At 47.9% G+C, this 15,601-nt stretch overlaps 1 protein-coding gene across 1 annotated transcript in view; it reads left to right on the top strand.

The window, feature by feature from the left end:
- The first annotated feature begins 1,807 nt into the window (after positions 1-1,807).
- The window catches only part of Tekt5 (tektin 5), a 31,861-nt gene continuing 18,067 nt past the window's right edge, over positions 1,808-15,601 (top strand). Inside the window, exons 1-4 of the mRNA XM_021648412.2 lie at positions 1,808-2,377; positions 8,515-8,598; positions 9,794-9,864; positions 13,220-13,363. Coding sequence (XP_021504087.2) covers positions 1,808-2,377; positions 8,515-8,598; positions 9,794-9,864; positions 13,220-13,363 — 869 coding nt within the window. The remainder of the gene's footprint in view (positions 2,378-8,514; positions 8,599-9,793; positions 9,865-13,219; positions 13,364-15,601) is intronic.

Raw genomic sequence — 15,601 nt, 5'->3', positions numbered from 1 at the left:
GGCAAAATTGTCATAGAATAAAATTAAACACATCCCAGAGCAGTGAGGGTCTCATTTTAGATGCTGGATAGAGTTCAGGATGTTGGGGATTTCATTATAAAGAAAACAAGCATGGTGTCAGCCTCCTGGGGCTCAAAGTCTTCTCTCCATATTTTAAATGTTAAATGCATTGAAGAATAATTTATGTACAATTAAAAAATTAGATCACACACACATACATATAAATACATATATGTATATTGTGTGTGGGGTGTATAACCATGCCACAAAACTGCAGAGGTCAGAGGACGACTTGCAGGAGTTGCTTCCCTCTTTCCATCATGTGGATCCTGGGAACTGAACTTGAGTTGTCAGGTTTGGTGGCAAGCACCTTTATCCACTGAGCCATCTCACTGGCCCTGATCCAGTTTTTCTAGAATGTTCTGTGGCGTTTGACAAATATAAATAGCTGTATAATCGTCTCCACAATCAGAAATACAGAGTACGTTGATTGCCCCATTCCATCTCTAATTTCTCACCTTCCCATTTTTTGAATCCACCTTTTCCCATTTGTTACTCCAGGAAGACTGATGAAGAGGCCGATTTTTTTTTTCACCTTAAAACTGTAGGTTGTGAAACTTGTTTTTGTTGCCCTAATTTACCTGCCCAGAATGTCATGGCAAAGCAATGGCCTTGCATTTAGGCTTTGTGATCAAATGCTCAGACTTAGTCCAGCAGCACCACAACTCTTCCTGCTGGTCTGAACACTACTACTGAGCACCACTCTGTGCCATGCATGGGTCATTTAAAAGTACTTGATGTTTTGACTCAGTCATATGTAGCCCAGGATACCCTCAAACTCATCAGCTAGGGGCTTGGGAGAATGCTTGCCTAGCATGTGTGAAGTCCTGAGCTCAAACTGTGCAGTGGCATAGGCCTGTAACCTCAACATTTAGGAAAGCTACAACAAAGAATCAGAAGTTTGGTCACATAGCAAATTTGAGGCCAGCCGGGTACATGGAACCTTTTCTCAAAATGGAACAAAAAATATGTAGCTGAGGATGGTCTTGTATTCTCCTCCTTCCTGCCTCCACCTCCCAAGGGCTAGGGCTGCAGGAATGATTAGGCATTTTGATGTTATGTTGGGAACAAGGAAAGAAAGAGCTAATATTGGCTCAGCTTATCCCAAGGGGCTATGTGGACCACCTTAGATTTGCTCCCCTCTTGGGGGCCGATTAAGCTCTAGAAAGACAGATTTGTTGTCCTTGCTGTTGGTCCAGAGTGACAGGCATTGGCCTTTCCTTCACCCCAAACCTGTGCGTTGTCAAATTCACTGTTTAAAAAGGTGTAATGGCACACACCTTTAGTCTCAGCACTCAGGAGGAAGAGGCAAATGGGTCTCTGAGAATTTGAAGTGAGCCTGGAGAGTTCCAAGACGGGCAGAGCTGCTACACAGAGAAACCCTGTCTCAAAAAGAAAGCCTTTTGGTTTTGATTATGTGCGTTTGTATTTGTCCGTGTGCGTCCCCTATCCCAGAGGAATGTGGCAGGTGGTTGTGACGTGGGAACTCAGGTCCTTTAGAAGGGCACTATATGCGCTTGGCGGCCAAGCAATCTCTTCAGCCGCTAAATGCATTTCTCTATGTTGATTGCTTTTCATGTGGATCATTGGGCCTCCAACCACCTGGAGAAAGAGGACTTGGCACAAAGACCCTCTCCCATGCTTTATGACACCAGCACTGAGTCACAGAGGACCCTGGGCTTTTGGCTCCTGGGATGCCCTGACCTTTTAAGATAAGTTTTTGCCCTCGTGGGGCTGATGGGGAAAGATGGAATTTCTTGGAACCACTCAGATAGCCAGTTACTGTACCCCCAAAAAAAGCTGTGCCATGCAGGCTCTGCCCCCTGCTGGAAACACTCCTGTGATACAGGAGTGCTACCAACCCTATCACCTGCCTGGGTACCGCCACGTGGGTACCGCATTGAGGCCCAGTATCTTCTATAAAATCGCCAACCCTCACTCATGCCCGGAGGAATGCCAAGGCTCCCGGCGTCCGCCTACCATCTTGCCAGCGCTACGGTCAGCGCTCTTCAGTCGCTACACCCCTCGCGACTGGGACCGCTCCACCGAGATGCAGATCAGGGGCGCAGAGGCCTCACGGCTCTGGGCTAGCCGGCTGACAGGCGACTCCATGCGGATCATGCAGGATAAGGACCAGCTGACACGCCAGATGCAGGAGGGGACCTCCCGGAACCTGAGCCAGAGGCTCTGCGACATCGGCTTCTGGAAGTCCGAGTTGCGCTATGAGCTGGACCGGCTTCTGACAGAGAGCAACAGCATGGACACCATCAAGAGGCGCTTGGAGTGCGCAGCTGAAGAGGTGAACCGTCCCCTGCAGGTGAGTGGAGGAAGGAGATACCGCAGCTGAGGAGGTGAAGTGTCCCCTGAAGGTGAGTGGGGAAGGAGACACCGCTGCACCTGCTGTCACTGAGTCAAGGTGGCAGGCACCTTGCAGGTGGGTTGAATTGCATTGTCTTTTATGATCAGATTTTTAAGGTGAAAATGACTGGAGCCTGGAGAGATAGACGACTCAGGGCTAAGAGCGTTCGCTGTTCTTGAAGTGAACCTGCGCTCAGTTCATAGCTGCAGCTTACACCGCAGGTCTGTAAGTTCCAGGCGATCAGAAACCCTCTTCTGGCTTCTTAGGGCACTGTATGCATGTGGCATACAGACATGGAAACAAGCAAAATACTCTACACTCATAATAAAAATAAATAAATCTCTAAAATAATCTCAGTCAACTCATAGTAGCCTCTCTTAGTATTTAGACACCTGCTTCTAGGTTGCCTAGAAACCTTTGATGTCATCATGTGTGCTGGCCAGGTGGTTACATTGCTCCTTAAAAGGATCAACCCACTACTTTGTCTCTCTCTTGCCTTCTTGCTCTCTCTCCCTCTTGGCTCTTGCCCTCTCTTGCCCTCTACCCTTTCTCTGTCGGGGTGCTCCCCTTTCTTCCCTCATCATGTTCTGCTCTCACCTTCTCTCTCTCTCTTCATCTCCATCTAATAAACCTCTCTCATATAAGATCTGCTGAGCACCTCATCATTCATTAATTTGGTCCTAACAGCCTCAATCATATGGAAGTTTTTCAGATTGGATCAATTTCCTTTCTCCTTATATGTTCTAGTCAGGGCTCTCTAGGAGCAGAGCCAATACAATGTAGACCCCCCAAGGGGATTTACTGGGTTGGTTTCCAGGATTCATGCTGGGTAGTCAAACAATGGTCTTTTGAAGTGGCTGAGAACCCTGTAGCTACTCAGTGCAATAGGCTGGATGCTTCAGCATTCCCAGTCTGGTTATGGATGCCTGGAGGGGTCCTGGAGAATTGCAAGCCTTCAGTCCATGTTGGAAGACTGAAGAAGCTGAGTTCTGAAGGAGAGCAGCAACAGCAGCTGCAGCAGAGTATGACTCACCAGCAAGGACTGAAGGCAGGCAGGCAAAAGCTGCAATGCTTTCTCCCCACCCTCTTTATAAGTGGGCTGCTGCAGCACGGTGGGGGAGGGTCCCCCCTTCAGGGAATATTCTCACACACCTTCCCAGAGCCAATCAGCACATTAGGGGTCCCATCAAGACACTGTGTGTCTTCTTATGCAATTATGTGCAACATGCTGTGGTCACTGGGACATCTGAGATAACATTTTCTTCTAACAGACACCACAACTGAGTTTGTTATGCTGTGTATGAGTATGCATGTCTTTATTGGTTCTGTGTACAACACATGAAGGCCAGAGATCAACATCAGGTGTCTTCCTCCTCAGTTATTCTCCAGTTCATTTTCTTTTTTCTTTCTTTTTTTTTTAATAATTTATTTAACTTTTAGTTTATGTGAGTTAGTGTGAAGGTATCAGATCCTTTAGAATAGGCATTACAGATAGTTGTGAGCTGCCCTGTGGGTGCTGGGAATTGAACCCTGGTCCTTTGGAAGAGCAGACAGTGCTCTTAACCACTGAGCCATCTCTCCAGCCCCCTCCAGTTCATTTTCTAAGACAGGGTCTCTCACTGAACTGGCAGCTCACTTGCTGGCCTCTGGGTCTCCTCACCATTACCTCCCCAGCATTGAGACTACAGTATGTGCCCAGCTGAGTTCTGACTCAGGTCCTGCAACTCACACTGCAACCTTGTGACCAAACTGTCTCCCAGCCTCTACTGCTTAGTTTTCCACCAGGACCGAGGACCTCTCTGCCTTCTCGTTGACGTGTTCAGGAGTGGCTCCTCTCCCCTGCTGCCCACCCTGCCATCTGCTGTGTCCTTAGCAGCCTGTGTCTGTACTGACTGACTGCCGTCTAGCTTTGGATAAACTCCCAGTCTAAAATGGAGTGTTGTACCCAGCACTCAGTGTGTGTGTGTGTGCATGCACTCACACGCGCTCATGTGCACATGTGTGCATGTATGTATGATCCCTAGTTGTCTTAATGTTCTATTGCTGTGAAAAGACACCATGGCCATAGCAATTCTTATAAGACAGTTATTTGGGATGGTCATGGTGAGATTGCTTAGAGTTTGAGGGTTAGTCCATGATTATCACGTCAGGAAGGAGACAGACATGGCACCAGGGTAGTTGCTGAGAGCTTTACATCCTGATCTGCAGCAAGCAGACAGAGAGATATTGGGCCTGGTGAGGGCTTTTGGGACCTCAAAGCCCACCCTCAGTGACACACCTCCTCCAGCAAGGATACACTTTCTAACTCTAAACCACCACACCAGTGCTCTTGGCCCCTTCCTCATGCCCCCTCCACCTCTATCAGGTTCCCTTCTTTCCCTGATGGTCCCCCCTTCTGTTTTGCTATCAAACATATAACCCTGCCCTTTAACACCATCTGGGTAAGAGAATGTTTTCCTGAACCCTGGTGGAGGTTTTAGTTGTTAGATAGGGAAGCTGGGTGCTTCTTCCCTCCTTCCTCCTGGCCTGTTTCTTACCAAGGTGTTGGATACACACAACATCATGGGAAGTCTGCTGTTCTCCCATCCCCTCTGTTTTTCTTCTCTCAGCTTCTCTGGAAGGCCGGCTCTGACTGTGCACAGGTGAATGAGGAGGCAGACACACCTGAGTTCTATATACGCCCTGTCTCCTGAGCTACCAGAGACCAGCTGCTTCTCAGCAACAGGCATGATGATCCTCTCCCAGGCTCCACAGCAGCCAAAGGAGTGGTTTCAAATATGGAACTAGATTGCATTCTTCTCTTATTGGTTCCTTAAATTTAACATCTTATTTGGGGCGGGGTGTTTGATGCTATTTCATGTAGCCTAAGCTGACCTCAAAATCACTATGCAGCCCACAATGACTTTGAACTCTTGATTTTCCTGCCTTCACCTCCCAAGCTCTGCGATTACAGACCTCCACCACCACACTAGGTTTATGCTGTACTTAGCAACTGTGAAGCAAGCATTCTGCCAATGCAGCTATAGCCCCAGACCCATCTTAACATCTTAGCTCCTGGGTTTCCTCCCTCATAACCTCTACTAAGGCTCTTAAGGCTCTAGCCTTCCTCTCCACACTCCAGTCCCAGTGGCTTTTTGTTCCTCCGACCTCAGAGCCTTTGCACCTGCAATAAGACTCTTCATCACTCCTACTCAACTTTGCCTTTCCTTCTGTTTCCACCTTTCACTACCTGTCCTTTTTTCCCTGACCACTTACTGGGCACTCCCCACCCACCAAGGCCACCTTATTTTTGTGTCCCTTAAAATTTTTTATTTTGTATTTTACATTGTGTGTGCTCATGCATTCATGTGCACCATGATATACATGTGGAGATTAAAGGACAAATTGCAATGATTGCTTCTCTTTTTCTGTCATGTGGGTCCTACGGATCAAGCTCAGGTCATTAGGCTTGGCAGGCAGTAAGTTCCTTTATGCACTGAACCATCTCAGTTTTCTTTAGGTCTCTTTGCTCTGTGGAATGCAGACTGCATTGTGGTGGGGCTGTCTGTGCAGACTGCTCCACTCTGGCACCTCAACTAAGCAGAACTCAGAGGAGGGCCTCCAAAGCTCCTGGGCAGCAAGTCATTGGATCCCCCTCCTCTCTTGGGTTCCTCTGTGCCTCAGCTCCTGGAACCCTTGGCTCCCTTCTTGGGCCTGTTGGCTTTTATGATGTCACAGGCAGGCTGGTAGCTGACCACCGTTGTTCACCATCCCCATAAGCACATCCATAAGCAAAGTCATTCTCCTGCCTTCTCTTGGGCTCAGGTGCCTGAGACAGCTGGAGGGAAGTCCAGGGACTGTGGCAATACTGTCTTGGTCTCAACTGGGCCCTGCCTCCTTTCTGGAGTTGCCTCCTACTTGAACAGTACCAGAGGAAGATGAACACAGATAGTCTTAGGTGCCGGGAGCCAAAGCTATTTACTGAAGCCAAAGCCAAATAGTGAGCAAAGGTCATTTAGTGGAGACCTAAAGCTATTTAGTGAAAAAGTTATCTAGGACCCTAAGTCATGGGTGATAGATTTATGAGGACATCTGTCTGTTAGTTTTAGACCATCTGTGAGCTATCTTAAGAAAACACATCCTTATGGTATCTTGCAGGTGCAATATTCAAGCCATGAAAGCACTCTTGCTATCTTCCGCAGCAGTAATTAAGCCTCTCCCCTTTTCCTGCCTTCTCCCTACATAAGCTGGGTAAAAATTTCTAATAAAGGAGTCCTTGATCAGACAAACAGACTTGGCTTCCTTCCTCGAGTCTCTTGTCCTACCCCATTCTTTCCACCCCCACCCCCTTAGGACTCCGTTGAACTCCCATGGGTCGGGACACTTAGGAACTGTCTTAGTTACTGTTCCACTTTTGTGTAGAGATACCATGACCAAGGCCACTGTTGTAAAGGAGTTTAACTGGTGGCTTGCTTACAGTTTTAGAGGGTTAGTTCATCATCGTCATTGTGGGAAGTAGAGAGACAGGTGCGTGCTACAGGGTAGCTGAGAACTGTGCATCCTGATCTGTAGGCAGCAGAGAGGGAGTCAGCCTGGTGTGCAGGCTTTTGAAACACACCCCCAGTGACTCTTCAACAAAGCCACACCTCCTCCAAAAACTGTTCCTAAACAGTTTACCAAGTGGGGACTGAGCAAGCAAACATTTAAGCCTGCAGGAGACATTCTCATTCAAACTGCCACAGGGCCCATTACTTTTCTCATGCTGTGACAAAATTCCTTTGCAAGAGCAGCTGAGGTAAAGGGTCTATTTTGACACAATTTGTGGGAACAATCCATCATGGTGGGAAGGGCCGGCATGGTGGCAGAAATTGAGGCAGCCAGTCATGTTGTGTCTGCAGCCAGAAAGCAGAGAGAGAGAGGAGTGCTGTGCTCAGCTCGCCTCCTCCTCTTTATTCAGATTGAGACCCCAGGAGATGGTGTCACCCACACCCAGAGCTGACAGTGGAGACAATCACAGACAGGGTGCTGCATGAGGGCTTTACACTTGAGGGTGGACATGATCTGCTAACAAACCTGATTGGTGAGATCATGCACCATCCCTGAGGCCATGACAGATGAAGACCAGAGGGTCTGAGAGGTTGCCTAGCTTGTCCAAGGTCACACAGTAAGAAGCGGCTAAGCCTGAATTTGAGCCCAAGAAATAGGAGGTCGAAACCAACATGTCACATCGGAAGTGGTAGCAGAGCTTGGCTGTATATATTATCACAGTCTGGGAAAGCATAGGGGCAGTTTACAGATTGTAGGATGGAGTGTAACCCCTGTGATCAAGTACCCGTCAATAACAGCTCACAGTGTCAGAGCTTTTCATCCATGACTGATTGGCTCTGTGCACCTGGTCCAAACATGGCAGTAGAAATGTGTGGCAGAGACTGCTCACTTCCTGGCAGACAGGAAGCAGAGAGAAAACACAGGAAGAGACTGGGGCTTTTGAGATAAATTCCTGTGACCTACTTCCTCCTCCCCTTAAACCTCACCTCTGACCTGAACTTATTGATGAGGTCTGAGTTCTCTTGAGCTAATCGCCTCTGGAATCATGTTCATGGACACATCCAGAGGTGTGCTTTGGTGATTTCCTAGATCTATCATCTATCTAGTTGTCTGGCTGTCTGTCTATCTTCTATCTATTTATATCTATTTATCTATCCATCTGTCCATTTTCCATTGTTTCTCTTTTCTTTTGAGACAAGCTTTCACTATGTAGCTCTGACTGCTCTGGAATGCATTATGAATGGCTGGCTTGGAACTAATAGAAATCCACCTGCTCCTGCAGGTTGGAGTCAAAGGCACATGACATCACACCTGGTTTCTAGGTGTTTCTTAGACCTATCAAGGTGAGTTCAAGGTGAACCATCATAGGTTCCCTCCCAATTATGCTGCTTCCTGGGACATGTCCTTGTCCTGCTTTGAACACACTGGCTTGCAGTGGCCATGGCACAGAAGCAGAGTGATTAGGCCCCATGGAACACCAAGTTCCTCACAGAACCGAGCAGATGAGGCATAGATTCTGAGTCTGCCCAGGCCTCCCGAGGACACACTCTTTCCCATTGTTCCGATAGGTGGCCCTGGAGTGTCTGTACAATCGTGAGAAAAGGATTGGGATTGACCTGGTCCATGACAATGTGGAGAAGAACCTTATCCAGGCAAGGAGTCCCCTGGAAGGAGGAGACAGAACAGCTGTCCAATCAGAAGGTTCTGAGTGGCCTATCTGGAGAAGAAATCACATTCGATGCCCCATGTTAGGGGTTAGGGCTCAGAGAACATGAATGGGACACTGAGGTCCTCATGTGTTATTGGGGAGAAACCAAAATGGAACAGGATTATTTGATCTCAATCTTGTTATTTTGAAAATGACCATAGGAATGGCACCATGATAATAGTAGAAGCCCATGTATATATATTTTTGCTCATTTATGCAGGGTGTCATGTAGCCCAGGCTCCCCTCAAATTCACTGTGGAGCTAAGGATGACCTTGAACCCCTGATCCTCCTGTTCCTACCTTCTGTGTGCTGTGATTGCAGGCATACACCATCACATCCAATTTATACAGTGCTGGGAAGGCTTCATGTATGCTAGGCAAAAACTACTCCTGATCCTAAAGATAGTGTACATTATTAAGCATATACTATGCGTTGTAAACCATGACTACTTTAGGTACACAGTCTAATTTAATGATAAAATAATCTGTGAGCACTCTGTACATAGGAGGGTGCTAAGTTTTATTTTAATTTTTAAGTGCGTAAAAAGAAAGGAAGCCAGATATTGTGCCACATGCTGTAATACCAGCTACTCAAGGGGTTGAGGTCAGAGGATCACTAAGCCCAGGTTTGCATGGGCTATAAAATGAGTTCATGGCTAGTGAGCTCCTGTTTCAAAATAAAAAGAGGGGATGGGGGATAGCTCCATGGTAGAATTGCATGCTTAACTTGTATGAGGTCCAGAGTTCAATTCACACAGAAAGAGAGAGAAAAGTGGGAGGGAGAAAAAAAGAGAGAGGGAGAGAGAAGAGAGGGAGTGAAGGGGAGAAAAGAAAGGAAGAAAGAAAACAGGGAAGGAGGGAAGAGGGGGGAAGAAGGGGTGTGGAAGGAAAAAGAAGAAAAAAATAAACCTAGTTATGCTGGCACGTACCTAGCATACAATCCCAGCAACAGTGAGGTTGAGGCAAGGGAATCATGAGTTCAAGGTCTCTATCATCCACTCTTAGCTTCGGTGGTCCTGGAATCCCCACTCTTGTTTTTCCCCACATGGGGTTCCTGCAGGAGCAGGAGGGATCCATAGTTTCTACCTATGTCATCTCTTTCTGACATTTCTTTTCTTTTCTTTTTTTTTTCATTTCAGGAAGTAGATTTACTAAAATGTTGCCAGGATCAGATGAGAAAATTAGCTAAACGAATCGATTTCCAGATGCGGTAAGAGTCCTTCTCCTTCAGGGTTGTTTGTGGGTTCCCAGGTTTCTGGGGATCTTGTCTCTGAGCAGCTTTTGAGGTTCCTGGTGTGCTCTTAGATGTTTAACACCAGCTCTGTGGGGTGGGAAGTGTGGGGTGTGTCCTGCCAGTGCTGCCATCAGTGGATGGGACCACTGAGGGATGTCATCTGCTCTGTGAAGCTAGCTCACTCCAGCTGTTGTCGAACCTGACAGAAGGCAGCAGCCTTCCTCAATCCAGCTTAGTTTAGCTCTGGTTTCCCAGACCAGGTCTGAACTTGAGCAGAGTGCCATGTTGTAATGCTAGGCCATAAGGTAAGGGACGGGGACATCTCAGGAAGGGTGCTGGTGGACGCTGGAGCAGGGAGTCTTCAAAGGGCACCAGCTCTTGTTATTAGAGCATGATGTAAACTGGTATCATACCAAGCCAGGGGCCCCTGGTGTAATTAGAGGGAGGCCTGTGCGTTGCTGGGCTTGGGGCCCCTAGCTAAGGCCCTGGGCCCCTCTGCTCTAATGAGGTGGCTTCTCCCCTTGGCACTGGAGCTTGGTGGTTAACCTTTCCTTGTCCCGGGGCATGCTGCTCTGCTGGTTTTTCTTCTTTGCTAACTCTTGTCACAGAAGGCACAGTCCAGGGTGCCCTTCCTGATATGGTCGGCAGGGTGTCCTGCAGTGTGGGGATGCTCAGACCTAGCTTGTGGAGAGGCTTTAAGGCTGACCTGCTCAGGTGGCTATGGGTGAGGGCTGTTGGTTCATGGTTTTCTGGGCCAGGACTGAGGTTTGCTTCCAGGAAGAGAGGTAATCTCGTAGTACAAGCACCCCCCCCCAAAAAAAAAAAAAAAAACGGAAAAGATTCCTCTTGACTGAGGAAGAGACAAGCTTGAGCCCTTCCTGGTGGCTACAGCAGGGTGAAGCTATCCAAAAAAAGTAGAGAAGGGCCACTCCCTCCTCCAGATCCCTCCAGCACTGAGCGGTGGTGTCAGCTCTACTTTGAGATTCCACGGACCCAGCTAGCTGCTGGCTTTCATTATACCCAAGTTCATCAGCCAAAACAGAACCCAGTTTCTCTATCCTGGCTCAATGTGGAAGGCCCCAGGGTGGGTCCTGGTGGGGTGTCCTGACAGGATTTCCGTGTATCCTCATGGTTGAGCACCCACCATTGGGGATTTCCATTTCCATTCTTCTGAGTCATTAGATGCCCCTCAACAGCAAACATATCCACAAGAAAGGGGAAAGGGGAGAGAAGGGGAGGAAGAAGAAGACATGGAAGGTTCTAGATGAAGAAACCGGAAGAACCAGAGATTAAGATGGGGGGGGAGGAGAGGGAGGAAGGGAGAAGGTTAAAGACAAGCCTTTGGTGTAGCTGGTGTCTGGCTGAAGCCTTATTGAGGTAAGTTGTTGCCTTACCACTTCAAGACAAATGTTCCGGCCCTGCCTATCATTAACAAGCACCCACCTCCAACCAGCAGAGAAAAAGGAAGAGCTTCCAGTTTAGGAGCTTCTAGAGACCCTAGAACCCAGCTAGGGGTTAGTGTCTACTTGATATAGTTAGGTCTGAAATGGCCTTCTATTAATAGCCAAGAGTGAGTTTTCCTTTAAAGACCAGAACTTGAATTCCCCTTTCAACATGCATCTACTCACTCCTATATCAGATGTCATTTGAAAAGATGGAAAATAGTAAATAAAAGAGCAGGTACTTGGTATTTGGCGAGAATGGTTGCCAGAGGTTTGGAGTCTGGAGGCTGTGGCCTTGGCCGAGCTTCTTAGCTCTGATTCCAGCAGTCTGAGCTCAAGTCCTGCTCCACCCCTTGTCTCCTTTTCACCTGACCCTGTTTCCAACCCCACCCAGTCCCTGGTTCCAACCAACCCTTCACTCCACCCAGTCTCTGACTCTGGGCACCAGTCCCTGACCCCATTCAGTCCCTGCCTCTACCCAGACCCTGCCTCTGACTCCACCCAGCCCCTCACTCCATCCAGTTCCTTCCTGGTCCCTGAAAACCTGGTAATTTCTAGCTTTTCTGCTTTTGTGTTAGCTTGGAATGCTCATCGCCTGTGCAGCTTTGTCCTCAGTGTCAATTCCTACTTGATATGAGCACACAGGCCAGACCCTGGCTCACACACGGGAACTCCTCCATGCGTATTCTCTTCGCCTGCTTCAGCGGCTCCCTACCCTGAGCTACCTCCTGTCTTTTTTAAGTCCCCTGGTTTCCCTTACCATGTTCACTATATTTACTTTTGCTGTATTTGTTTATATAAATCTGAGCAATTTGAAGGCAGGAGTGAGCTTTATCTACACTTTAGCCCTTGTGCTCAGAAGAGCCTTTCATTTCACAATGATATTTGTGATGGAAGTGACTCCAAACACTTTATCTAAAGATGGTTTGGCATCATCTAGATCTGGCCTGCCATCTGTTATTATGAATACAGGTTTGTTCGTTTTTCAAGACAGGGTTTCTCTGTGTAGCTCTGGCTGTCCTGGAATGCCCACCTGTAAACCAGGCTGGACTTGAGCTCAGAGATCCACCTCACTCTACCTCTCAAGTGCTGGGATCAAAGGTGTGTACAACCACTGCCTGGCAATACAGAGACTTTTAAAACATTTGTTTTTATTTTGTGTGTATGACCGTTTGCCTGCATGTACATATGTCTACTAGACATGTGCCTGGTGTTTGCAAAGGCCAGGAGATGGCATTAGATCCCATGAAACTGAAGTTACAGATGATTTTGCGCTGCCATGTGGGTGCTGGGAACTGAACTTCCATCCTCTGGAGAGTGCTTGTTACTGCCGGAACAAAGCCTTGAACCTATGTGTTCTCTGTGACTGGCTGAATGGGTGCAACTGAGATGCTATGCCACTCAGAGCCTGAGACACTGACTGCTTGGCCTTTTAGAGTAAATGCTGGCCTATCCTTTTTTAATTTATATTCTGTGTGTGCGTGTGTGTGTGTGTGTGTGCGTGTGAGTGTGAGTGTGCAGGCATACATTCACATGCCATCTGGAGATCAGAAGTTAACTTTCAAGAGTCAATTCTCTGCTTTCACTGTGACTTCAGGGATCAAATTCAGGTCATTAAGCTTGAGTAGCAAGCTCTTTAACTTCTTGAGCCATCTTGTTGGCCTGCTCGTTGCTGGTTTACGGATAACAGGTGCGTCTGTTCTGGAGAGAACCCTGGTGGCTCTGGGTACGAGGTGCTGACACCAAGTGGGAATAGAGCTGAGAAGTGTTCACAGAGCACTTTCCTGGGAGTCTGAGGACTTGGCTTGCAGCCTGGGCTTTGCCTCCACCTACTACGTGATGATTGTCAGTGGAGGATGCTGGGTGACCGCACGCTGTTCTCCCTACAGAGATAACCGAGATGCTCAACATGCCCTGGAGCGAGACATCGAGGACAAGAGCTCTGCACAGTTCATCGACGAGGGCTGTTTTAACCTAAAAAACACATCTGACAGCCTTAGCTTCTTCCACAGCATGGATAAGTTTGATGGAACGTAAGTACCAAGCTCTCCTCTCTCTCCCCCTCCCTTCCTCCTCCCTTCCCCTTTGTCCAGGTTCAGCAGCAGTAAAGGGCAAGAGGCATAAAGGGTGTTGTGTGCCAGTCAAATGGACTTTGAATGGGATCCTCTGTTGTAAAGAGGCGGGATCTTAATTTGACTAGCAGGTTAAGATGAAAATTAACGGGGAATCTGTAGGAGAGCACAGAAGCCACGCAGAAGGCTGGAGGGGAAGGATCTGGATGTCATTGGGAGCCAAGGAGTGGGAGCCCTGCAGCCCTGGCTCTGCACCCACCTGCTTGGTGGGAGGCACTGGGTACATGTCCACATAACCATCTTTCCATCCTTGTTCCACCCTTCCCAAGATCCAAATTATGTGACTGGCTCAGCTGAGAGCCACAGGGCCATTGCCACAGCACCAGGGTATGCTGAGAGTAGCATGATGTGGCACTCTGGAGGGCATGTCTCTGTCACGGAGCTCACTCAGACGAAGACTGTTCTTATCCACAGCTGGGGTCTGAGGAGAAGAGGGCTGGAGGCAGATGCTCTGGGTACAGGCAAGAGGGTGGACGTTTGTCTTGGTTCTACCACGCACTGTTTTTCATCTCTAGCAGATAGAATTGTACTGGGCATAATGTGGATACACAGTAGGTATTTATGGAGTGAAAGAATAACAGAAAGAATGAGGAGGGAGGGAGGGAGGAAGGAGAGAAGAAAGCAAAGAAGGGAAGAAGCCCCTGGGTAGACCAAGATGACCAGAGTCATCTTCTGGATTTTAGCCAAGTGGTAAGAGGCCTTTCTGTGATTTCTGGCCATGTCACTTCCTGGGGACATCCCTCCTCTTTCTGGTGGAGCTGAAGCCCTGGAAATTTGAGTCAGGGTTTGCTACTGTAGCTACAGCTGGCACATCTGCACAGGGGGACCAAGGGGTGCCCTCCACCTATGAATGCCCTCCTCTAAACTTGGCTGCCAAGCAGTCTCTTGCTTAGGAGAGACTGGTTTAGCCCTCCTCTGACTGGATTCCCAGAGTTGCCCTTTATGGCCACTAACCACTCTCCAGATATGCAGGTTTAAGGCACAGTAAAGTGGACGTTTCATGACTGACTGGATTGCTATGCCTCTGTTCAATGCAGTTCTCATCAGCATGGGCTAGCAGATATGATAATGGCAATGGTTGTGATGATGATGGTGATAGTAACAATACTGGTGATGGTGGAGGTGATGGTGACATTTGCTATGTATCAAGAGCCTGACATCATATGACTTTATAATCACTTGACAGTGCTTACTGTGTGCCTGGTTCTATGGTAGGAATTTCACCCTGGGCATAGGCACTGTAATTATCCCCATTTTATGAAGCTAGCTTGCAGAGAGATGAAACAAACCTAAACTCATGCAGCCGCTGGCAGAACTGAGCTCTGAGTTTACAATGGACATGATGTCTGGGTGTTTTGCCAATGATGACTCCCTACCTCTCTGTCAAAGCCTGCTCTCCCTTCTGTCCTTAGAAGACTCCAAGGAAGTGCCTACTTGCTACTGAGGTGTACCACCCAAGAGGATACAAGCCATTTGGTGACTTCTCCAGGGAGATACTCTGAGGATGTCTCAGCTGCCTGCTCCTGAGAAGGCAGGGGCATGACATGGGATCTCTGGTGGTGACAGTGATTATGACTCGTTTAGCCGGAGTACATTCTCTCAGTATACACTCCCAGGGAGTTTTGTTGCTGTTTGGTTGCTTGGTTGGTTTTTTTTTTTTTTTTTTGAGACAGGGTCTCCCAGGCCAGCCCTTGAAGATTCACAGGTTACAATCTCCCGAACACACTCTCCCCATGCTGGAAATGAAGGAGAGCAGGTGCTACAATGTTACTATAGGTTCTTGTTCAGTTTTTGATTTTGGCCTTTCTGAGACAACTCACAGTTCTCCTGCCTCAGCTCTGTAGGATTCCAGATGTGTCCACCATGACATCTGTTTTCTCAGTACATTCATACAAACTTGTGGTAAGGATCAGCATCCAAGTGAAGCTCAGGCAAAGCTTAACAACTGCTCACAAAACAGAATGAGCACAACAATATATTGTAGTAGAAGATATTTAAAACTTATGAGTTGGGGCCCACGAGTTAAGGGGTTAGACTCCTGCTAGCAAGCCTGATGTCCGGAGTTTGATCCTGGGACCTACATTGTGGAAGGAGAAAATCATTTTCTGCAGGTTGTCCCCTGACTCCACACACACATGC

Source organism: Meriones unguiculatus, chromosome 11 (genome assembly GCF_030254825.1).
Source record: "Meriones unguiculatus strain TT.TT164.6M chromosome 11, Bangor_MerUng_6.1, whole genome shotgun sequence".
NCBI lineage: Eukaryota > Metazoa > Chordata > Mammalia > Rodentia > Muridae > Meriones > Meriones unguiculatus.
This window is presented reverse-complemented; position numbering and strand designations above follow the sequence as displayed.